Source organism: Saimiri boliviensis, chromosome 3, assembly GCF_048565385.1.
Source record: "Saimiri boliviensis isolate mSaiBol1 chromosome 3, mSaiBol1.pri, whole genome shotgun sequence".
Lineage (NCBI taxonomy): Eukaryota > Metazoa > Chordata > Mammalia > Primates > Cebidae > Saimiri > Saimiri boliviensis.
Window position 1 is genome coordinate 65,992,209 of NC_133451.1, and position 25,915 is coordinate 66,018,123.

General features: G+C 35.3%; 1 protein-coding gene across 1 annotated transcript in view; it reads right to left on the minus strand.

Annotated features, from left to right (window-relative positions):
- The window catches only part of ADAMTS3 (ADAM metallopeptidase with thrombospondin type 1 motif 3), a 305,688-nt gene that overhangs the window by 128,561 nt on the left and 151,212 nt on the right, over positions 1-25,915 (minus strand). The window contains exon 4 of the mRNA XM_003931961.4: positions 17,897-18,053. Within this exon, the coding sequence (XP_003932010.3) occupies positions 17,897-18,053 (157 nt within the window). The remainder of the gene's footprint in view (positions 1-17,896; positions 18,054-25,915) is intronic.

Below are 25,915 nucleotides of genomic sequence, written 5' to 3' on the forward strand. Positions count from 1 at the left end.
AAGGGGCTTAATCTTCTACAAGTCCAGTCATGTGCTTTCACAAAGGATCAAGAAAGGAGTCGCAAAGCCTGCCATGCCTCACAGGAAGTTCTTTATGTCTTCCTTTCTACACCATGTCCAACAAAGAAGCTGTCTAAGTTCACGGGCCTTTGTCTCTTGCGTGAATTCTGAAGTCAGCGAAGCAACAATGATGTCACTGCTTCTGAAGACCACTGTTGGCTGAGATCATGAAGATCTCTTCACCCACAACATTGCCATTTCTACAGCACACATTTCCTACCCTTTCAAATACATAAGTATCCTACCATTGGGAGGGGTGATATATGTTTCTTTATTTTCTGCATTATTCAAAAGAAATCTCTTCTAAAACTTAATTAGTAAATACTACTACAGTAAAATAGTTTATACATATACTTGAAAGCAAACCAAAAATTATGCTTTTAAAATTAGACATATTATTCAATTAATATTCTGATACTAAATGTCCAGTAGTTTGGTAGGCAACATATGCTATGACATAAATAAAATCAATTTCTCACCTTTTTAGTCTTCATATTTGGCTTTTTTTTTTTTTTTTTTTTTTTTTTTTGAGGTGGAGTTTCACTCTTGTTGCCCAGGCTAGAGTGCAGTGGCATAATCTCGGCTCACTGCAATCTCTGCCTCCTGGGTTTTAGCTATTCTCCTGCCTCAGCCTCTACAGTAGCTGGGATTACAGGCATGCACCACCACACCTGGCTAATTTTTTTTATATTTTAAGTAGAGATGGGATTTTATCATGTTGGTCAGGTTGGTCTTGAACTCTTCACCTCAGGCGATCCACCTGCCTTGGCCTCCCAAAGTGCTGAGATTACAGGCATGAGCCACTGTGCCCAGCCGCACATATGGCAAAAGCAAATTAGATTCTCTAAAGAATATGAAATGGTTTAAAGACAAATATTTCCACCAACTTTAAAGATTATATACTCCTTTGAAAACAACTGAAATGTGTACATACTCAACTCATATATACATATATGCAGTCTAGCATGTATAAGGACAAAAAAAGGTGAAAAAATCTGTGTTTAGGTAATTCAGAGTTCAGTAGAGCCAAAATAATGAGTGTTTATTGGGGAGTGGGAGTCACTTATGAATAATGAGATAAAATATAAACTATGGAAGTACCAGCCAATGGAGGACAAATATAAAAAAGTTACATTTTATCCAATAGGGAGTTGGGAGCCACTAAAAATTTTTAGCTTAAACAATGACATAATGTATTTCAGTTTACAAGGATGACTGCATCTTTAATCAAAAGCAGCAATCTCCAAAGCAGAGATTGCAAACACATACAAAAACATTTACTGGAATATGGAGAAAAAGAATTTCTATAGTTGTTTTTATTACAGTCTTTATAATTTATATCTGTTAAAGTTCTATAATACATAGGATGCATGTTCCATAATGTATAAATGATAGTAGTATATTTGTATCATATATTTGCACATATAATCCACAACATTTGGTAGCCTTCTATCCCAAAATGGAATAGAGGGAGATGGGTTTAGAAGCAGGAAAACAGTTCAGGAAGCTGCTGCAGTATTTGAAGCCAAAATTACTAGGCTCTGAACAAAAGTGGAAGCAAAAGAGCCTGGGCGGTTTTCTTGAGACCTATCTAGATGTAAAATTTGTGGGCACCTCTTACCAACTAGATAAGGGGTGTGAAAATCAGAGGAGTTAACTGGATGGATGTTGGTGCCATTTACTAAAACTGGGATCTAAGAGGAAAGGATAAGAGGGAGTAGTCCAGGAACTGGTGGAGGGTTAGAAACAAGCTCAGTATTAGCCAAGTTGAGTCACAGGTCCCAGTGGAGGATGTTACAGAGAGGTAAGGTAAGGAAACAACAATGTATCAGCACACTTTTCTCATCAAAGATTTTATTTATTTTGCAAGTAAATCAGATAGGAGGAGCTAAAAAACAGATTTCAATGAATTAAGAAATAAAAACATTTGAAGTAACATAATATCATAAATGACGAAGTATGAAAATAAAAATAATTTATAAGAACTATAAAATATCAGGAAAAAAAATCATTTCAGAGAAAAAAGAAATTATGACACCCAAGCTGGATAATGAACACTCGGCAGAGGTGACAAGAAGATACTGCAGATACGGTGGGGAGTATGACTACATTTACAGAAAGAACAACAAGCAGGGGAGATGATGAGGAAGTCTGGCTAACTCCATCCCATAATACAGCAGAACCTGCATCATAGGCTCTCTTTTCCTTCCATAAAGATGGACACATGACATTACCTTCAAGGCACCTCATGTTGAGATATTCACAACTATGATTTAGTGACTTAAACAAATTTTAAATATGCTTTCTGGATTTACAAAAGTACTAAGTAATATATATGCAAAACAAAGAACCCTTATTTCTGCTCCATTCCTGAATCTTATACTCAGAAACTGGGTAGGAGTCAGGGGAGAGCTTAAGGAATGCTTTTGTGCCTTTATTTTAAGATTTCTAAAGTTAAAAATGAAATGGTCATAATGATCACGAACAGCCTCATGTCAAAGCAGCCCCATAAAAATGTCTGCCCTGATTCTTAAAATGGGCTCAGCCAAATCCACTCCTTTTTCACATTACAGTTGACACATCGCATGCCCTCATCACCTCTCACCTCAATTACTACAGTCCTCCATGGGAAAACACTCCAAACTGTTTGCCCAGCCCCCACTCTCTCATCCCTCTCTATACTCCATGAGTGTATTCTGAATTGTGTGTGAATGAAAGGCAGATCTTTCTAAAATACATATTACAGTATACAACTTCTGTGAATACATTTTTTTAACTTGTAAAATAAGATTCTTCACAATCTGGCATTAACCGTTCTTACCTGAGACAAATATAAGGAAATTATATAGGCTGGGCACAGTGGTTTACGCTGTAATCCTAGCACTCTGGGAGGCCAAGGCGGGTGGATCATGTGAGGTCAGGAGTTCAAGATCAGCCTGGCCAACATGGTGAAACCCCGTCCCTACCAAAAATACAAAAAAATTAGCCAGTTACCATGGCAGACACTTGTAATCCCAGATAGGAAGCTGAGGCAGGAGAATCACTTGAACCTGGAGGTGGAGGTTGCAGTGAGCTGAGATCATGCCACTGCACTCCAGCCTGGGCGACAAGGTGAAACTCCATCACACACACACACACACACACACACACACACACACACACACACAAAGTATAACAACTAAACTTTTAGCTGTGGTAAGACAGGAAAAGAGGAGAGGAAAATAGGAGATAAATTGTGAACTTGACTGCCCATCTCATGTAGGGCACCGTATCATTAACAGCATCTTGAGACATGCAGAATTTTAGTTTTATAGATGAGGCAGTGATATCTAAAGAGGCTTACTACAGTGCTGGAAGTAACAGAGCTGATAACTGCAGAGATGCAGTTTGAACACACATCTTTCTGATCACAAAACTGATACTACAGAGGACCATCGATATTCAGTGACCATACCTGAAGCACTAAAAAGAACATCCCCTCTGAACTATGTAGGATACAACTGAGTGTAAGAAAAAAATTCACTACTAATTTGTAAGAGAAGAAGGAGACCCAAAACGACTGATCAAAGATAGCAAGGGATAAGGGGCTACGCTGAGGATATCAGGAGACAAAAGAACAGAAACAATCTGCTATGAAGTATCATCATGAAGAGGATGTACACATACATGTATGTGTATATACATGTATTTCTCAGCAAAGTACTTCACATTTCTGAGTATCAGAATCACTCATCATTCATTTGTTCAATCAATATTTATTGAAGACCTACCCTGTGCTAGGCACTGTGCTAGACCCTGAGTAAGCAATGTTGAACAAAAAAGAAAAATTGGGGTAATCCCACCTATTTTATATAATTCTTGGGAGACTCAAATAAAATAAGTTTTCTGGGGGAACTTAGAAAACTGTCAAGAAGATATCTATCATCTTGATACACACACATGCATACACACATACACACACACACACACACACGCATATGTGTGTGTGTGTGTGTGTATATATATATATATATATATATGCAGATCTTAGACCTGAACTGTCTAATACAGGGACCATTATTCATATGCAACTATATAAATTTGAATGAATTAAAATTAAGTTCAGTTCATCAGTCATACTAGTCACATCTCAATAGCTACAAATGACCAGTGGCTACCATACTGGACAGCACTAATTTAGAACGCTTACATCATCACATAAAATGTTATTGGACAGTAGTCCCCTAAAAGCTGGGAGTATAAACATGAGAGAGAGCATCTGAATGATGCCAGGGTTGAGCAATAAGTGATACTGTGATGAAAATATGCTACAGGCCTGGCATGGGGGCTCATGCCTGTAATCTCAGAACTCTGGGAGACCTAGGCAGGCAGATCACCTGATGTCAGGAGTGCAATACCAGCCTGGCCAACACAGCGAAACCCTGTCTCTACTAAAAATACAAAAATTAGCTGGGTGTGGTGGTGAGTTACTGTAATCCCAGGTACTTGAGAGGCTAAGGCAGAAACACTTGCTTGAACGCAGGAGGCGGAGGTTACAGTAAGCCCAGATCGCGCCACTGCACTCCAGCCTGAGAGACAGAGTAAGGCTCCATCTCAAAAAAAAAAAAAAAAGAAAGAAAGAAAATGTGCTACAAACCACATGCTCAAAGAAAGATGACTGAGATGACTGATAATTCTTTGTAAGATTATAAAATCATCACAAAGGAAAGATGTAGGTGTGACTTAAAAAAACGTGAGAGCTAACTTTTACTGGGGGCTTAGTCAGTATGAGAAACTAAAGCTAATTGCTTTAAGTCAGCATCAGATTTAATTCAACGAACAATACTTGAAGTAAGCATTGTTTTATCTGCTTGTAGGTGAGGAATCTTTTGCATTGATAGGTTAAGTAACTTGACCAAGGTTACAAAACTATTTAATGTTAAGCCCTTGGGATGAACTCTACTAAAAAAAAAAAAAAAAAGAAAAGAAAAGAAATATTTACCAGAAGAATGATAGCTAAGACACTGAATCAATCTGGTTGAATTAGTTATTATGAAAACAGCATCAAGGTAATATTATATCCCTATGTGCCTTTTTTACGTTCAGTTATTAAGAGTTATTGACAATAACATTTTCCCCATACTATCACCATTAGTTCTCTGTCTAAATTTTGTCTTCTTTCCTCAGAAATGGCCTCCTTTCTCCTTGTTGTTGTATCTTGAATCAAAACCCAAGCATCTTTTAATATTCACATGAAGTCCCTAAAATACTCAAGCCTTCACTAATATCTCTAAAGTAACACAATCTGTATTTTCTAGATCACTCACTATAATGCTAATTGCACAATGATTTGGTTTTAATTGTATCTTTGTTAACCAATCTTTACTGAAGTATGCTGTACTATTTGATCAAAGAGCATTATACTGAGCATTTGATAAATAAATGATAGTGATAATGTACATTGCATCAAGAATAACCTAGATTCTCATCTAAAATTTATCATTCATAATTTAATATTGTATTCATAGTTTTTGAAGGCATACCATATAAACACCCAGTCCATCTGTGATAAATATTTTAGTTTTCTTATGGAATAGCTGAAACATGTTAGCTCTTTTTTCCTTTCTGTAATATAGGAAATAATAAAGATTATTAAAAAGGTATATGTTAGGTAGTCTTGTAACAGAAAAAGGTCATGCTTAGATTTATTATTACTTTAGTATCATAAAGACCTAGATTGAATATCTAATCTCAAAACTAGCTGAAAAGATCAGATTCAAATGTCTGAATCTATTTTTACAGAATATCCTTGGCTAAGTTTACTCTAAGAAATGTAACACAGCTGAATTATCTTCCTTTAGCTGTAAAATATCTTTTATAGGAATGTCCATTAAGGTCTGACGGGTGGGGTGGGAGGGGTCAAGAGGGGGTTGAACAGAAAATGTGCCGGATCCCATCTCAATACGAAGTGTTCTAACATTAATCAAAACATATTTTCTGGAATACTTGATTACACCTAGGTCTTGTATTTTAGTCCCTATACCTAGAAATATGAGGGGGTATTCCCAAAGGACTAAACACTGAGCACTTACGGTTTCCCATTCTCATTAGTTTATCCGTTTCTCTGCTGTATATCGCAGTAAAACTGTTCTTTAAGCTTTAGTCATTGGAACTGGGTACCTGAGGTAAGAAGCTGCCATGATGTTTGCTCTTAATTTTTCCTTTGTTATTGCCAAGAATTGAAGAAGACTAAAACAGATGATCTCCCAATTTGTACTAAGGTACGACTGGACATGGTACCTCTGTCACTTTTCTATCTGTGGATAAAAAGTTAGATATATCTGCAAAAGTAAGTACATAGCTTCATGGTGACTATGTTAATATTATATACACTCTGATGTGCATAGATAACCCTAAGTAGCTATAATAATATCAAAAATAAAATATAATGTTTCTGATGAAGAAAATCTGATTCCTTTTTTACTCACACATAACACTCTGTGGAACTTGGGATAAAATTCAATATCTGCAGATATTAGAAAAAAATGAGTCAAGTAGTATTAAGATCCCAAATTTGGATATACAGACATCAGAAAACTGAAAATTCCAAGGTTCTCCTAGTTTCTCATGATGTCAAAGCTGTATGTGTGATGTTATAAGTGAAAAATTATGTGGTAAAGTGTGCTTGAGCTATGCAGAAAAAAATTATTTTTTCTAACATTAATTTTATTCTTAACCCTATTTTTTGCTATTTTGCATTTGATATTTTATCATCCCTTATCCCAACTTACAGACAAAAAAAATAAAAAAAAAAATTAAAAGCTTCTAACAAGAGTCCTTTCAACAACCCTTGAACACACACAGTTTCTGCAACTGTAACAATCTGAAGCTACAACGTCCACCACATAAATATTAGAACTTGTATAATAGGGATACGGAAAATATAATTATTTCTCCCTCCCTTGGTACATAGATAAACTACTTAATAATCATCCCTAAGAAATGGCTGGAGGCTTTGTGTCAATGAAGAAAAAAGGAAAGGGATGGAGAATATTACACACTACAATTCTTGCATCAAGAATAAAAAAGAAACAAATAAATAGAAAGACATCCCATGTTCATGCATTGGAAAACTTACTGTTAAAATGTCCATTCTGCTCAAAATACCCAGTGTGATCTACAGATTCTATGCAATTCCTATGAAGATTCCAGTGGCATTTTTTATTGGCATAGAAAAAAATATTATAAAATTCCTATGAAACCACAAAGGACCCTCTGTAGCCAAAATAATCTTGACAACAAAGAACAAAGCTGGAAGCATCACACTATGGGACTTCAAAATCTAGGACCAAGCAACCATAACCAAATCAATATGGTACTGGCATGAAAACAGACTAACGGAACAGAACAGACAGCCCAGAAATAAACCCATGCATATATGGTCAACTGGTCCTCCACAAAAATATACAATGGGGAAAGGAAAGTCTCCTCAATGAATGGTATTGAGAAAAGTTAATATCCACATGCCAAAGAATGAAATTGAACCCTCATCTTACACCATATGCAAAAATCAACCCCAGATGGATTGATGACTTAAATGTAAGAACTTTAAACTATAAAACTCCTAGGAGAAAGCAAAAAAAATCTTCATGATATTGAACTTCGCAATCACTTCTTAGTTATGACCCCAAAAGCACAGGCAACAAAAGCAAAAATAGACAAGTGGGACTACATCAAACTAAAAGCTTCTACGCAGCAAAGGGGAAAATTAACAGGGTGAAAAGGCAACATAGGGAATGGGAGAAAATATCTGCAAGCCATATATCTGATACGAGAATAATATCCAAAAAATCTAAGGAACTCCTTCAACTCAGTAGCAAAACAAACAAACAAACAAAATACACCCCCCCACCCACACACAAAAACAAAACAAACACAAAACCATAAAATAACTCAGTTAAAGAATGGGTGAAGGACTTGAATACACAATTCTTCAAAGGAAATGTAAAACAGGCCAATAGATAAATGAAAAGATAACTCAGCATCACGAATCTGGGAAATGACAATCCAAACAGAAGTGAGCTATTACATAACACCTGTTAGAATGGCTGTGAAAAGATAGTATTGAGGAGATACAGAGAAAAGGGAATATATGCACACTATTGGCGGGAATGTAAATACTGAAGCTCCTAGAGAAAATAGAGTATTTTGAGGCTCCTCAGAACATTAAAAAATATAACTACCATGTGACCCAGAAATCTCACTTCAGGGCTATATCCAAAAGAATTGAAATCAGGACTTGGAAGAAATATTTGCACCCTGGTGTTCACTTCAGCATTATTCACAATACCCAAGATGTGGAAACAACCTAAATGTTCACTGATGGATGAATAAAGAAAGTGTGGTATATACATACATGGAATATTATTCATCCTTTTGAAACAAGGAAATCCTGACAGATGTGACAACAGGGATGAACCTTGATGTTGTTATGCTAAGTGAAATAAGACAGTCACATATGGAAAAATACAACATGATTCCACTTATGTTAGGTACATAAAATAGTCAAACATAGAATCAAAGACTAAAATTGCCAGAGACTAGCAGGAGGGGAAAATGAGAAATTGCTATTCAATAAGTAAAAAGTTTCAGTTATGAAAGATAATAAAGTCCTAGGAACATGCTGTATAACATTGTACCTGTAGTTAATACTGTATTGTATACTTAAAAATTGTTCGGGGTAGATCTTATGTTAAGCATTCTTAGCACAATATAAAAATATATAAAAAGAGACTCAATAATCAGCTCCTGAATTCAAGTAATATTTATAAAAAACAGATTTGTAAGCTAGGTTGTACGACGAGATAAAGAATTTTCTGAATACTCCTAGTTCTCACACAGTACATTAATAGTAGGCCTGGAGACCATATCACAAACTTTTTTTGTTGTTTTTGTTTTTGTTTTCTCCTTGTGTAGAGAAAGTCCTGATTATCAAAAGTCCTAGCCATGAGTCTGGATTAGTGAAAAAAAAAAAAGCATATAATTAGAGGAAGGAAAATACAAGCCTAGCTCTTTTGGTCTTGGGCTGCCTCTGGATGAGGGAAATAAACAAAACTGGGAAGACAGTGGTTGTGATTTCTTTCCAGTTCCCTTCAAGGCCAAGTCTCAGAAGGGGAGAGATAGGATTAGGCATACAGGATTAAAAGACAAGATTTTTACATACAGATTCAAGGACTAGAGAAAGGTTCTTTAATTTGGATTAATGAGGCTAAAATATACAAATCATTAAGGAACTGTAAGAGCCAAAGTCTTTTCACCTGCTCTGTTTTGGAGATTCTGGAAGAACACTTTATGAGCTGCCAGGACATCACTCTTTTCACAGACCTAGGAAGCTGTGATTCCCCTCAATTCCTGTGCAACAAGAACAGCCATGTCTGAGTCTCCTGGGGAGCCTGTGAGAGAGGGCTGCTGAATCAGTGTAGATGTGGTCCCACACCAGAAGCTGTGAATGAGTGGATTACATGGGCTGAACAAATAGCAGTCCCAGCCAGAACTCAGGGTGGTTTGCTGTACTAATGAGAGCAGACTCTAGTTAAGCTGGCAGTAAATACCAACAGGCCTAACAGAAACCAGGCAGAAAAGATAGCCAATCCTGCAGTGCCTACTTGGCCAGCCAAAGGAGCCCATAGTACGGTTAACATAGGATAATTTTACATAGAAATTTTAATAGACATATGAGGTAATCAACATTGTAATATAGCTGAACTATTTTTTCCTTTTTTGTTTTATCCTCGAACATTTGCAAAGAGTACCACAATGTAATCATTTTATCAATAAAATGTTCATTGTGTAGTTCCTACTACTTATAGGAAATTCTTGGCTTCCCACTCACTTAATCCCTCTTTGAAATATACAATTTGAAGTTAAATAAAACTATCTGAGTTAGTTGCTTTAGTGTAGTTGTCATTAGGTCATGAAATGAAGAAATGGGAATGAATGATGCTTTTATGCACACTCTAAGTGGGCTGTGCAGTACGGAGGTCCTGAGTCTCATTATAATGGGGGCTACATAATCAGGAAAAGTGACAAATCCAAAGAAGGTAGGGTTTTTATTGCACAATAAGAATCTGGGTGATTGTTATAATAATTTTGCCTAATTTCTATGTTTCAAATTGAAAATCTATAAAAATAGTCCCAATATATTTCAGAGATGCCCATTAGTAACATGTATAAGTCTGAGCTGGCAGCAATTTAGAACATTGCTTTCATATACGTAAGAAAAAGGGTGCTGGTGAGTGAGGAAATGATACCCAGCAGAACTTAGATGATAGCAACCTTAGGTGAACCACACAAATGCTTCTACTGATTTTTCAAATGTCGGGTCATCAAAGACAAAGAGATATTGAAGGAGACAAAAACAACATATCCCAGCCTGATTAACACTTTCTTTAAACAAAATTAGAAAGTTCCATTTACTACACATAGCAGTGATGTGCACTAGGGCTGCCCATGGGACCCAGAAGCCAAGGCAAGGCTTATGAAATGAGGAAAGAAAATGTATATCTGCACAAATTCCCATACTGGCTTTCCCTTTACATCATCCAGAAGTTAGGAATCAAGAAATTAAAAAGTGGTTCTAATATCCTAGTTTCCATTAGTGACATTGTATTAGTTCAAGTATCATAGAACAGGACATAATGAAAGTCTGCTTTTATTATTTGTTTCACCATTTGGTGAGACATGGACCTTTGGGTTTAGACATGGCTTTTATTCCTGTGGCACAAGGGATAAAACCTGACACAGCTTAAAAACATAAAAAGAAAGCCTGCCAAAGTGCTGATACAAAGGACTGAAATTAGGAAGCAAAATGTTTTAGTGCCCCAGAGACATGACAAAGAATACACAGTAATTTGTAAAGCACACTAGAGAGAACCAAGGTGTTCGACAGGATATGGGTGAAAAATACTTAGAAGTAAAGACAGTCCTATAAGAAAGAAGGTACACAAAGACTTAAGATGTTTGATATTATCAGTTAGAGCTCTCAAATAAAAAATATCTCAGGTCAAAAGCACTGAACAAGTTAGTGTGGGAGCATGTAAGTGGTTACAGCAGTTCTGAAATATGAAAAAACAATTCTTTTGAACAAATACTTCATTCAGACTTGTAAAACATTTTTTTTAGACACTTAGTAAGGTGCTGAAAGTGAGAGGAATACGTTGTATATAATCGGTTGTTTACAATAACCTCTATATAATCTTACTGAGGGATATAGCTCCAATCATTCCTAAAACAAATACTTCCATCATATAGTCCCAATTTGAAAAAATTCCACTGAGAATTTTTAAACTTAAATATTTAGGCCAGACAGATTACAGCTGAAAACTACAGTAAAATTTCTGGTATCTAGAAAGAACCAAAGCAAGTATTCAGCTACTGTTATAAAATTATGCATTAAAGGAGCATTTGTTTTACAACCTTTACCCCATGTATCAGGAAGACGCCCAGTAGAAAGACTTAGAATAAGATCCCCTGAAGACAGAGAGGAGTGAGCATAACCTAACTGAATCTTCCACAGAGACGTAGCGGTGCATGCATTCACGTGCACACACATGTGCACACACACACACACACACACACTTTGTAAAATCCCAAATGAACGTGTTCAGGAGTGAACAGTATTGATTCTCATAAATAAATATTATGTTTAAAGTTAATGCATGATGATCCAGCAAGGAAAATAAAACAATGACAGAAAAATAAATGACATCTAATTTATAGAAAATTATCTTTAAAAATATATTGATCGCCTGAATTATAAACAAAAATGATGAAACACAAGATTATTGGAAATGTCTGGATTTCTAATATAGATGCTTCCCACTTACTAACATGAAAGTTTATAAATCATTGTACCCGGAAAATAAAAAGAAGTACAGGCTTTAAAATGTGGTTAAGGAGGCACACTTGGCATGAGCAGAGTCAAAATGTAGTTAAATTTTTTTTAAAAAGGGTCTATCCCCCACTAAGCAAAAGCAGTTGACATGTAAGAATGCAAACACTAAATTTTGATAATAGAGTATGTTTTACATTTAAAAAGAGCAAGTCCATTTTAAATACTAGCAAAGTTTTTTCTTGGTATGAACTGCTTCCTCATGAATCACTAATTGACACAGCTTTTCAGTCAGCAATTATTTGATTTAAGAATCAAGATCTGGCCCAAATTAACTGAATTGGCTTTCCACCGTGGTATATGTTTACTGCCTTCAATTTCACTTCAGTCAGTCAAACATATCTAAAACCTCCCAATTTTCTTTCTCCATTAATGCAAGATCAAGAACTTTAAATAGTAATCCTGAGCTCTGAAGTCTCAACACATTTTGTGTCTTTTCATCTTCAATTCTTTATTGAAACAAAAAATACAGAGATACATTTGTAACACTTTAATCCTGGTCCATATATCTCCCAAAGGAGCTCTTTTCATTGAATCTATTCATACAAAGACAGAAGAAACTCAGTAAAGCAATTTAATGAAAGAAAATACAAGCATTATCTTTTATGTTTCACATCTGAAAGCTCTTTACACTTCACTCTGCTTCCTATTTTATGTAATAATTCAATCTTCATATTGCCTTCATTTTGTCAATAATTGTTATAAATACCCCAATTATGAAGCATACAAAACCAACCAGACAATAGATTCCATAAATATGATTTGTATTGACAAATGATTGGCTGCTAATTAAGATAACACCGGTATAAAAAAATTGTAATCTAACACCTACCCAAAATAATGACTGCTACTTGACATACCTTAGGCAAATTAGTATTATGTTCCATACTTCATTTATTTAAAAACATTTACTAAAATTAATTTCTATTGTTCAACTTTTGTCTGGGTTACAAAGCCCACCAATGATTCTCTTTGATCAGGGCATAGGTCATGAGAACTTCCAAATACAGCAGGTTAGAGTATCTATTGACATGTCTGCAGATTCAAGGAAGGGCTCTGGGCCTACAAGTTCCTAGGAGCAATAAAATAAGAAATAATCTTCCCGTTTTTGTAGTTCTTGTTTCATCGTTTCATTCCCTGGCAACCAGCAGCAACTCCCAAATAATTTCTGACTTCTACATGTTTCCCACCTGGGACAAAAACACGCCTTCACAGCACCATGACAACCACACCAGCAACATAAGCACTTTGGTTCACGCAGGAAAATGGAAATCCTGAAAGGAAGCTGGGAGATAAAGGCTTACTATTCCTTGTTTCCCACTGGTAGGATGTAATTACAAAAATTGCTTTAACACAAAGCTTCTGGTGAATGAATAGCAAGTAATTTGAGGAGAGAAGCATAGTGCCTAGGGATTAAATTAAAAATGTAAAATGCTGAATGATGTCATACAAGTTCAGGCCACCTTCCCCCCAAAAATAGACTGCCTAAAGCAAACTCTTTAATGACGACAAAGTAAACATTCTTAAGAGATAGGCAGCAAATCACACTGCCAGGTGTGTACCTATGCAACAGTCTTGCATGTTCTTCACATGTACCCCCAAACCTAAAATGTAATAAAAAAAAAGAGACAGGCAGGGGTATATTTTATTTTCTTATGAGTTTAGGCAAATGATCGATTTAATAGTAGAGGTGAAATTTATGACCCTTTAATTTTTATCAAGTATATTGTTACCAATTAGAATTTCAAATGTAACATAATTTTGTCCAAATTAAAGGGGTTCAAAATGTGATTTTCATACTCCTAAATCTGAAAAAGAAGCAAATTAAACATGCCCACCATGACGAAGTAGACACATTTCTTTATCATAAGCATGCCAAGTTTATGTTTTTTGTTTAATGAAAAGGATGCTATTCATCTGCTAGAAACTGGCAGTTGCTGTGTGTTATGAATACTTGCCACTTCTGCACTAGAAGAGACAATTATTTATATTGCCAAATGTCAAACTACTTGAGATCTTATTCTTTAAAGAGTAATTCTAAAGCAGAGCACTGCATTTTTTACTTTACTATCTAGTTCAATATATTTTTAAACAACTCTTCATATGTTTTCACATTGCAAAAACAATACAATTTTTCTATTAAGAGTCAAGGAAGGAGAATCCGCTAAATATGGGATTGTTTTTGTTGTTGAATTATTCCAGATGACACAGTATCTTAACAGTTTCAAAACTGTGACTTTTGTTGGAAACTCAGCTGTATATTCTTAGGAGATACGGGATAGAAATACATATTTTCATTTGGTCAAGTGGAGTAACTTAGGGCTCTTGAGTGTGGGAGAAGCATAATTTTTGTTTTGTTTCTAGGTTTAGTTTTGTTTTCTTTTTTTTCTAAATTTTTTTCTTTTATTGCATTTTAGGTTTTGGGGTACATGTGAAGTTTTGTTTTCTGAAGACATAAAGTCCTTATTATCTATAGGAAATATTGTTCCTAGGCTCTAAATTCTGTGCGGTGTATACCTTCAGATTCTCAGTGATACAGCTAAGAATGAGAAAGTGGAAGGCAAGAAGAGATATTCTAACCATCGATGAGCCAATCACTGTTACCTGACTCTCAAGCGAATTTCCACCCATCCCTACCACAAGAAATGTTTAGAAGGCCATTCATACATTGCCTCTGGGACATGATTATGAAAATAACACCACACATTTTTTAATTCACTCGGTGTTCCAAAAGATCATCTAACTTAATCTACTCAAATTGTACTGATTTATCATCCTCCTTTATCAAGCCTATTTCTGTTTCTCATTTATATACCTGAATTCTGGAAAGAATTCTCTAGTCTTCTAAATTAAAATTCTGACTCCTCCTTAAAAAATCTCTTCCCCTCTCCCTCTCCCCCTCCCTTTCCCCCTCCCCCCACCCTCCTCCCCCCGCCTCTCTCTGTCCAACCCCTCCAACATCTACCCCATCATAAAACTCGATCAGTTTTACTTCACTTTTTGTACATTTGGCTCTCTCTCTCCATCGCATAGTTCAGGTCCCATAACACTTGCAACGAACTACAGAACTCAAATGAATGGCAGTTCTGCAGCACTAAACTGCCAAATCAAGAAATGCAGCTAGCCAATTATGTGACAAATAACAAAATAGGGCAGAATATTTACATGGGCCCTACTGATGAAATCCTGCAGGGTCAGAAATGGCTTGCTTATGATCAAAACTCCTACTGATGACTTGCTGGTAGAGAAATGTATGGAGACCATGGTTCTCAAACGCATTTCATTCCAAGTAAGTCTTAGCTTATGGATTTTATTCCTCTTCCTATATAACTCATTAAGAAAGATCTCATATGTTTCCTAAAATAAAATCTTAAATTAATCCAGAAAAGGTACTATTTTATATAGTACTTTGGTTCATTTATAAATCAATATACCTTTCTAAACCTGAAACTTTTTCAATTTTACATTTTAAAATAATGATATACATTATAAAAATATATTCTTAATTTACAGTTGGAAGATATTTGGTTCTATGAGAACACTTGGCTCTCCATCTTGTTACCAAGAAGTTAAAAGAAGAATTTTAAAGTTCTGAATCTGAATCACTTGTTTCCCTAGGCAACAGAGTTACAGTTCTAACATACAGAGTTACAACTCAGGATTCTCAAAAGGAGGTAACTTGACATCATCCACAACTTAATTCAATCAGAACTTCATAAGAAGGTGAAAATCATTAAGCTCATATTAACGTTTATCATGGAACACTTCAAGAGAATGGAATGATTCAATTATGAGTCAAGATTTAAGGTAACTGAGAGGTGACAAAGGAACTCCTTTTGCTTTGACTCACAACCATCGAAACTCGTCTCAAAATGTATCACTCTAGTTTGTGGCCTACTTTGACTATAATTGCAATCTTCTATTCGTAATTTAAAAACTCAGTCTTCAGTGTCTGCACTTTTAAGTAAACTGAGTGTGTTGATATTACTAAAATTGACATTTTAAATAATTTTCTAAAGCAATTTTACAAATTCCTGTAATTACATCTAATTCCTTTATATATATATATATATATATATATATATATATATATATATATATACCCTGACTGTTAATTTCCCTATTCTATCATCTAAAAATACCCTAGGTATTAAACATAATATTTCTTGTAACTTTTCTACTTCAAGGAAAAAATAATCTTTTCTTTTTAAAATATCAGACTAACGAAAAGTCTGGCTCATATTTATAGAAATGGATACCTTCAGGAATTGAAATGTAGTAATAGGGTACAGCTTGATGAAACTATGGTTATGACAGTCGGAACTGATGGGAGGACAGCCACAGTAACTAATCTGGCATCCAGTTCTTCCATACAATTCCATAACATGTGGCCTATGCTTTCCTAAAAGACATTTAACCATTGCTTTGAAAGAGGTATTAGATATTGGTAATATGCAACAACCAAGATTTACTTATAGAAAAAGCACTCTACCCTACTATCTATTCTTTAAAATAACCAGTCTTCTGATTAAAATGATATTTTTAGAAAATGAAAATTAAGAGTATTCACATGAAGACAAACAATGACTAATGGTTCAACTTCAACAAAACTCCTAACATGCAAATCTTCAGCAAATATATTAAACAGTTAATAACAACAGGTAGTATTGATTAAGCACCCATTGTTGCTGAATACTACATTAAGCAATTTGAATATATGTCTAATACTTATGACAATTGTGCAATATAGATTACTTATTTTTTCATGAAAAAAAAAAAAAACTGAGGCTCAGAGAAGTTAAGTACTAATCTAAAGTAACAGAACAACTTGGTGTACAGAGCTATTATTATTCACACCAAGTCTAATTGCAAAGCCATTACAGTGACTCTCTAAGCTAGGCACACATTTCACAATACTGTATTAATGAATATGGTCCTGTTGTTTTAAATGAGAAATTTCTTTAAAATTTTCAAGACTAACTTTAAACTTATCTTAAATTGCACTAATCCATTTGTAAAGAATTTTACGAGAAGTTAGCATCTGAAAATCAAACTAATGACTAGGTAGCAAGTCTCAAATGGCAATCTAGAAGACAAATTATTGCTAAATTACTTGTATTTACTTATAGCCATGTCATTTCCCTAAGAGAAATCTCTTTATTCTTAATTAAGAAAAGTTGTCCTGACAAATGTAACAGACTTTTTGAGATTTGGTTAAAAAAAAATAGATTCCCAAATTTTCTTTTCCTCCATAAGGGAAATTGTATGTCTAATTTATAAGCATATCTCCTTAATAATAAGTCACTTTGAGGTTTAATTTAAACAAAAAAAAAAATAGTAAACCTTGATGCACCATAATTTACTTGATTTTAGCAGTTCTAGCCTAATTGAAAATAAAACTCCACAGAATAATTTGATTCATTGTCTCCTCCACATAGTAAAAAGTTTTGCAAAATAGATTTTAAGGTCAAGTAGCATTATTCTTTTCAAATATATCCATCATACTTGTCTTAAAACAAAATGCAACTCTTTGCCATGCCAATATATATCCTTTAAAAGGTTTAAAATAACACGGATAATTCATAATTAAGATACTTCTGTAAAGCATAAAGCAGAAAGATTTTCAAATTTTAACGTAAGCTAGAGAACTGATAGTTTTAATTTAAAGGTATTAAAAGAAGTCGTAAACATACCATGGATATAAATACTGGAATAAATACCTATAACATATAATCTATGCATTTTTTAAAAGCAAGCCAAATGTCATGATTTATAAATGTAAACTTCTTTTGCTACCTACACATTATTTAAGAGCACATAACAAGCACATTCTCTTATTTGATGGGAGAGTTGTTTTCATCATATCTTAAAATTATATTTTATTATTAAACTTTGTCAGATGCCTACCTCTGTAGTGGAAGTCTTTGGACATGTCTATGGGAGCCTGTTCTACTGCTGATCTCTTGTAGACAACGTGAATTCTTCCTTTTTCTTCCTCCATCTGTTTACCTCTTTCCAAGGGTTCAATGAAATACTCTTCATTATCACTTTTTATCATTCCAGCCTAGAGAAAGCACAAAATGTGTTAATTTAGAAAAGAAGTATCTATCATCTTCAGCTAACAAGCACATCTTTTTAAATGTCAAGAATATGACTTGTGAAAACTAACGCTTTTTCTTTCCACATTTGGCTATAAATTTAAAATAGTTATTAAGTATCAATAATTCATATAAGGTAGAAATTCACATATGACAGAAATGAAAAAAATTTATATTAAGGTATTATAGAATACAAAATTTACATAGGATGAGAATAGGGAAATCATACAACATATACATTTTATCAGACTGCAAAAGAAGTGCATTTATATATTCTACCTGGTATTTTGTATCTAGTAAGAATCATATGGGACACATAAATTCAAAAACTCTCTGATTTCCCATAGTAACCCCCTGTGGACCACTTGTCCACATGTTACATACTTTTTTCTTATTTACGTCTTCCTCCCAAACAAGGTGGTATGTGAGAAATGAGTTCCATCCTACATTTAGTATGTACAGTTACTTCTTTAAAATAGTCTCATTAAGCTTATGCAGAAATTCCACATTTCTAAAGTTTATTAATTTGAAGAACTAACTCATATGTGTCCTAGTTTAACTTCATAATTAATATTATAGCTTTAATATTATATTTATATATATCTGCCTCAAACTGCATTCTTTCACACTGAAAAGCCTATCCTTACGTTCAGTTCCCCTACTTATTGTTCTCTGATTAGTCAGAAAACACCAGGGCTATATATAGCCAGTACTGTTCCTGATGATAAATGATGTTTTGTTTTCTAAAATGCAAAATTTCTTAAATATCAAGTCCACATTACAGTCAAGTAACTGTGGCTTGTATTTCTACTTTAAACATCATACAATAATATGACATTAATTTAAATATAAGCACATTTATTTGAAAACAAAATTGAAATAAATAATGTGTTCACGTGGAAATGGTAATTATTTTGAAAATATACATCAGATTTAGAGATGTCATATTTTTACTCAGGCCTTTGACTTATTCTGTTTTTTCACACATGAGGTTACTGGCTCTTATGCAACAGGGACAAGGGAGGAGTTTCTAACTCCTTCGAACTATGTTGATGTTTTTGCCGTTATGCTGTCAAGCAACATAGAAATGAAAGAGAGGTGTTCTTTACCAAATAACATGTTTTCAGCAAATATAAATATATATGTTTATATTTATTTATATATATTTATGCATATTCATGTATATACGTATATATTCAGCAAATATATATGTACAGCAAATATGCCTATGATGATAGCTTTTCTGTTACACTCAAATCTGTTCTTTCCTTTCTGTTCTGACTATCATGTTCTTCTATATCATGGGCATATTCTTATATCTCTTATTACTAGTAGTTTCAACACTCACTGCTTTGAGCCTTCTCAGGCATAAATGAATTAATGTCCAGAAAACACACCCATTCTAGGCACAAACACAGTAAACATATAAACAGTTAACAAAATGTATAAGGCTAAAATGTCGTCTCATCCCTAACACCATCCATTGGTAGCAAAAAGTGTGAACTGGCTTTACCTTGGAAAGACAGGTCTGTGAATATACACAGAAGTTTACAAGGTGAAGTGTATCAGCATCAGAGTTTCAGTATTTATCTTTATTCCAGTCTTGTATTTGCCCTAAATCTACTGGCACTGCATTCTGTAACATCTCCTACATTATTCTCCCATTCTTCTAAGTCCACTAACACTTTCTTAGTTATAAACATCATCATTGTTTATTTGGATTACAGAAACTCCCTATCTTAAGATTTTCCAAAGATCATAATGATTCTCCCAGATGAGCGCCTGATTCAGGGCATAAACAGTGCCACTGAAGTGGGCAGCAACTCTGAGCAATGAGCAGTGGCTATTGCAGTCACTCAAAAGTGACAGGGAGGGCAGTGAGGATTAGCCTACGTGCCTTTTGAAAACACTTATCCGTATCTACTATGGCAAACATTCAAATTCCAGGACCCATGATGTTATTTTATCCCATTAAGCCAGAGGTGAAACAAAATTCAACACAACTAAACATCTCACACTTAGAAATCAAAGAAAATTTAAGTCAGACTGAGGCAGTATCAGTGACAAGTCAGGAGTTGGATAATGTAATGTCCATGGACCTGAAATCTGAAAGTCAGTCCTTTTATTTATTAAGTTTAATGACAGAAAAGACTTTAGATAAAGTACTGTACTAAACATCCTAATAATTTAGAAATACTGAAAGACAGTTCATTTGTCCTCATTTGATTAAATCCAGTCAAATAAATAAAATACATGCCTACAGATATTCAATGAGTATGCTATGGAAAGTCCAGAAAGTAATCAACATGACAGTTGGTAGTAAAATCAAGTAAAATTTTTTTCCTTCAAAATCTCATTATACACAGAAAACTGTTAGTAGAAACTGTTGAGTTTTCACTCAAAATTCTCTAGTATCTATTTCAGCTGAAATGCTCCTAGTCCACATCACAATAAACATTCACTTTGGCCACTATTATTGTTCACAAGGTCTCACATGTTCACATAGTGTGGCAGCCAAAATTGCCCTTTAAAGTTGTCATATAAATTTGGACAAGTTTTAATTTGGAAGCGAGTGGACCAAGCATGTAAAGGCTCAAAACTTCAGGTGCTTCTTTCTCACTCAGGTAAAGCTCAGGATGGTTTTGGATTGGCCAGGAGGAGTTTCTACTCCACACAGCCATCCAGGAGTCCAGGCTGACAGTGGTTCCATCATCTAAATATAACCTTTCACTATGCCCTGTCAAAATGGGAAACAGTATGAGGAAGCCCACATGGGAAATTTTTATGAGCTAGTCCTACTGGTGGTATTCACCATTTCCACTTACTGCCATAGATAGGATACAGTTGCGTGGCTCACAGCCAACTACAAAGAGGGCCAGGAAATGTAATCTGGCTGTATGCCCAGGGAGAAGAGACAAATGGATTTTGATGAACAGATGGAATTCTCAACCTCAAAAAAAAAAAAAAAAAAAAAAAAAAAAAATCATGCCGCTCCTTTGCTTAAAACACTTTAATTGCTTCCCATTGCACTTAAAACCACACTCATTACTTTGGCCTTTAAGGCCCACATCATCCGCACTACCCACCATCCTCAAGTTGTGCCATTCTCAGTGTCCTTACAAGGCCCAAACCTCAGGGTACTTTGTTCAATTTTCTTTTTCTTCGTCTAATACCAAGGTCCTTGTAAACTCAGACATTTGCAACGCCATTCATTTTGCTTAAAGAGCCTTCATTCCATCGTACCACACTTCCCTAAGCTTGCTGTTTTTTTAATCTCCAGGCTTCGGTTTAAATGCTATCTCCTTAAAATGATGTTCTCACTCCTTCATCTCACAAAAATGAGGAGGCCCCATCTAAATTAGATCCTCTCTTAGCCAATTATTCTAACTGAAAGTAATGTGTTCTTATCTCTCCTGGTCCTTAACACAAATGTCAAGGGTGTGTTTGGCTGAATGTTAAATCGTGGTTCTCTGTCTCCCCCACAGAACTGTTAGCTACTAAGGCACATGCGTCTAGCTTAACTCACCTTTGAGTCTTAAGCTCCATCACAGCTGCTGGCACATCAATAAAGTTCTGATGAAAAATTACACGAATGAATGATACAAATGAGGGAATAAAGAGCTTTTACACTTTTGGGATTATCCGAAGATGAGAATATTGCTATACTGGGGATAGAAGAGAAGGAATTAGAAGTGAGGCAGTTCAGGTGGGAGCAAAGGCTCTAATGTAAGCTTGTCCAACCTGTGTCCTGTGGGCCACAGGACAGCTTTGAATACAGCCCAACATAAATTTAGAAACTTTCTGAAAACGTTGAGACGTCTTGTGGTTATTCTTAAGCTCATCAGCTGTCATTAGTGTTAGTGTACTTTATGTGTGGCCCCAGACAATTCTTCTTCCAGTGTGACCCATAGAAGCTAAAACATTGCACACCCCTGTAATTAGAAAAGTTCCTGGCACACATGTGGACAGTGAGCAAGCCATTCATTCAGAGAAGAGTTCATGCAGGAAGGCTCCAGAACAATGCCACCAGGACTATTAGTACTTACTTGGGTCTGAATTTTACCATGTAGAAATAGAGAACCAAAAACTAAATCAAAAGAATGTTGATCAGATGGATTAGAACAAGGTATATTTTCATATTTCTCTGATGATTAAGGACCAGAGAGAAGCAAGAAAGAAACTAAAATAATAGTCCAGATAGCGAAAGTGGCAATGGGAGGAGAAAGGGGTGGGGAAGTGGAGAAAGAATTTAATTTAAAAGCAATTACAGGAAAAAAATTATTTGGTACCTTTTAAAATATAAGTTTCTCTACTCAAAAACTTCCAAGGAAGGTCTCCAATTCTCACTCAGATTAATAACCAAAATTCCTAGAGAGCCCACCTAGACCCTCCCTGATCTCAGCATTACTACCTTCAAGACGCCATCACCTCTCCGGCTACATCCTCTCACTCCCTTCCTTGCTGGCTTCACTCCTGCTGTGTTGGGCTCCTTGCTGATTCTAGAATACTCAAGGGTGGTTTCCCCTTTAAGACCCTTGCACACACTCTTTCCTCTACTTGGAATCCTCTTCCCCTGGGACTCTGCATGGCTAACATTTTCACCTCCTTTAAGTCCTTGCTTATGTGTTGCTTCTCAAAAAGCATGTGACTACTCAGCTGCTTCTCAACCCAGCACCCCAAGCGTCTTTCCCTGCACTGCTGTTTCCACTGCACTTACTGCTCTCCAGCACAATGAATCACTTAATTGCCTATCATGTTCATCATTTATTGTTAGTAACCCACCACTGCCCTGCTGGTCAGGAATTACTTCTTGGTCTCAACTACGTATCTCAGATGCCTAAAGCAATACCTGACATAAACCAGATGCTCAATAAATACCTGATAAATGAAAAAACAACGAGGAAGAAGGAAGGCACCACTTAACGTTACACCTTAGTTTTGAAGGTGATTGACTATGAAATTAATGCTTTCATTCACAGAAACAGAAAAGCCAAAACGACAAGCTAACTGGAAGGCGGGGAGAAAAAGTTAATTCGTTTTGTTTTAACCATTCACTTGAAATAGTGATGGAAATTCCCAGCTTTCAGTGGAGAAATATAGAATTATAATTCAGAAAAATAAAATTGTCATAGCCACAGTGGATTTGGGATACATCTTCTCAGAGGCAATAGCTAAAGCTGTTAAAGGAAATGAAGAAGAAAAGTTCATAATGAGATTTGAGGGTGGGTCAATATAGAATCCAAGGAAATGTCCATATAACCTTAGGAAATTGTCATATAGAAATTCCTAAAATCTAAACTCCAGGCCAGGCGTCCCCAAACTACAGCCAAGGGGCCGCATGCGGCCCCCTGTGGCCATTTATCCGGCCCCCCGCCACACTTCAGGAAGGGGCACCTCTTTCATTGGTGGTCAGTGAGAGGAGCACAGTATGTGGCGGCCCTCCAATGGTCTGGTCTGAAGGACAGTGAACTGGCCCCCTGTGTAAAAAGTATGGGGACGCCTGCTCTAGGCCATGGCCTTTAATGACCTCCATGTCCTAGCGTTGTTTATTTTTCTGGCTTCTAACACTTTATGCCTTGCTCTTTCTGGTCTAGCCACAGGGTACCCCCCACCTTACATAAATTAGCATCCCTTTCACTCTCTATCCCTCCTTTTTCTCTTCCAGCATGACTAGGTGATTGCCTGGCCTCATTCAGTACATAAGCTTCACATGGGCATGGGCTTTGCCATATTCACTGCTACGTCATATCCCAGAGTCTAGCACAGTGCCTGGCCCAAAGTAGGTGCCTAACACTTCAGGGAGCATGGGAGAAGAAATTAATGTAAGATATGGAAAAGTGAAAATAAGACACCTCAGATTTAGAAGGAAACTGGAAAGGAATGATAAGAGATAGAAGGAAAACCAAGAAGAGTGTCATGGGCACCTATGTAGGAGAGAGCTTTAACAAAATAAAAGTGACTGCAGTGAATAAGACACAGAGAATGAAGTCTGTGAGAAGGAAACTAGACATGCAAAAACATTTAACTAAAGTAGTGAGGGCTGAAGAGATACTATAAGGAATTACAGAAAGAGTCAGTGTCAAAATCACACATTTTTCAGATCCTAGAACATTCACGGCCATTAGAGGTAGATTCTTCGGTACTTCTTCCCATCATACTATATTAATCTTTCTCTCAGTAGCTACCAAAATTGGAGTGACTATTTTTAAAGAACCCAAATTTTCAGACAAGACTATTCTATACATACTTAAGAAATGAAAAAATCATCAGTATTCATAATTTAATAGTGAAAGTTCTTTTATCCACTAGAATGCCCATTTAGATAGTTGGGCAGTCAACAGACGTTTGAGGAAGCTCAAAGACCATGACTGTCCTATCTTCAATAAAAACTCACATCCCTGCATTCAGGTCTGCAAAATTTCACTTCACAGGAGACATTTAGTACATATGACAATAAAGTGACTTACAGGAATAAGTGTGCATAAAATTCTAAGTATTAATATTATTTATAATGACACCAGAAATTTATGATTTAGAAATTTTTAGAAGTGTCACACGATTATATAGTCTCCTGGGGGATTCTGTTTAAAAGGATGCAATCATTTTTAATTTATCCTTAATATCAATTAATTTACATACAATATCAAGATAATGTTTTAGAAATTTCTCTATATAACATAAAGTCCCTTACATAAATTCCTGCACTGATACATGCAGAGATTCTAATCTCTGCAATGATACGTGAAATATTTATTGTTTCCCAAACTGTTTTCCAAAATTTAACACTAATTTTTTAAAAAATAAATTATGTTTAGTACAGCATTAAACATATTATATTAAACATATTTCATTTTGCTTTGATTAATTCTCCATATAGGCCCTCTGACGGTATTTCAGAGGGGATATTTATAAAACAATGATGTGTACTAAAAACCAGCTGCAAAATTCCCCTCATCTGGTCAACTCTTCCAGCTACCTCACTGAACTTAAACACTGCCAAGAACCCAGAATTAAGTCAGATAGCCTTGGATGATGAAAACAGCCATCACAAAGGCCACACTCCTTACTCACTAGGAGGGGTCCTCAGAGCCATATTTGAAGCGTGATTCTAATAAACTAGGTTAGATGGTTTTCTAATTCTCATCAGAGCATAAATGGCAAATGAGAACAAGGGGTGTGGGGTATAGAGAGTTTCAGATGAGATAATGTCTATGAATGCCCTTTATAAACTATAAAGTCCTACAAGAAATGTAAAACACTAGTTTTTATGTGTCTATTATAATAAAAACCAGTCATCAAGAGAAGATTAAATTGTATTTAAGACAAAAATCAGTCTCGATGACATTTTTAAAAGAATTCCATCAAAGTTACAATGTTTTCTTAAAATTCTGTGCCAGATATTCTAAAAAGCTTATGCCACAGTAACAATCCATTTCTAATTGTGACAACTAAATATTGTTTTATCATAGTTCTTCTCAAATCTACTAAGGAAAGAGAATAGAGATAGGTAGCTTTTTTTGATACCTCATGAAATAGGTACCAACCATTTACTATAGAATTGCAGCCAAAGCTAACTAAATATATATCATTTCGTGCTAAATCTGTAACAATCTGATACTAGTTTATACCATAGAAATGAATAGTAAGTTTTAAATGCCTGGAAAAGATACTGAGAAAAATGCATATCAATATTATGTGTGTAAAAGAGAGGATATATATAAATATAATATTCAAGTAAGACTATCATTATACCTTAGTGGTACAACAACATCATTTAGTTCACTAAGGATCTCTGAAAACACATTCTGAGAATGACCGTTATTTCCTC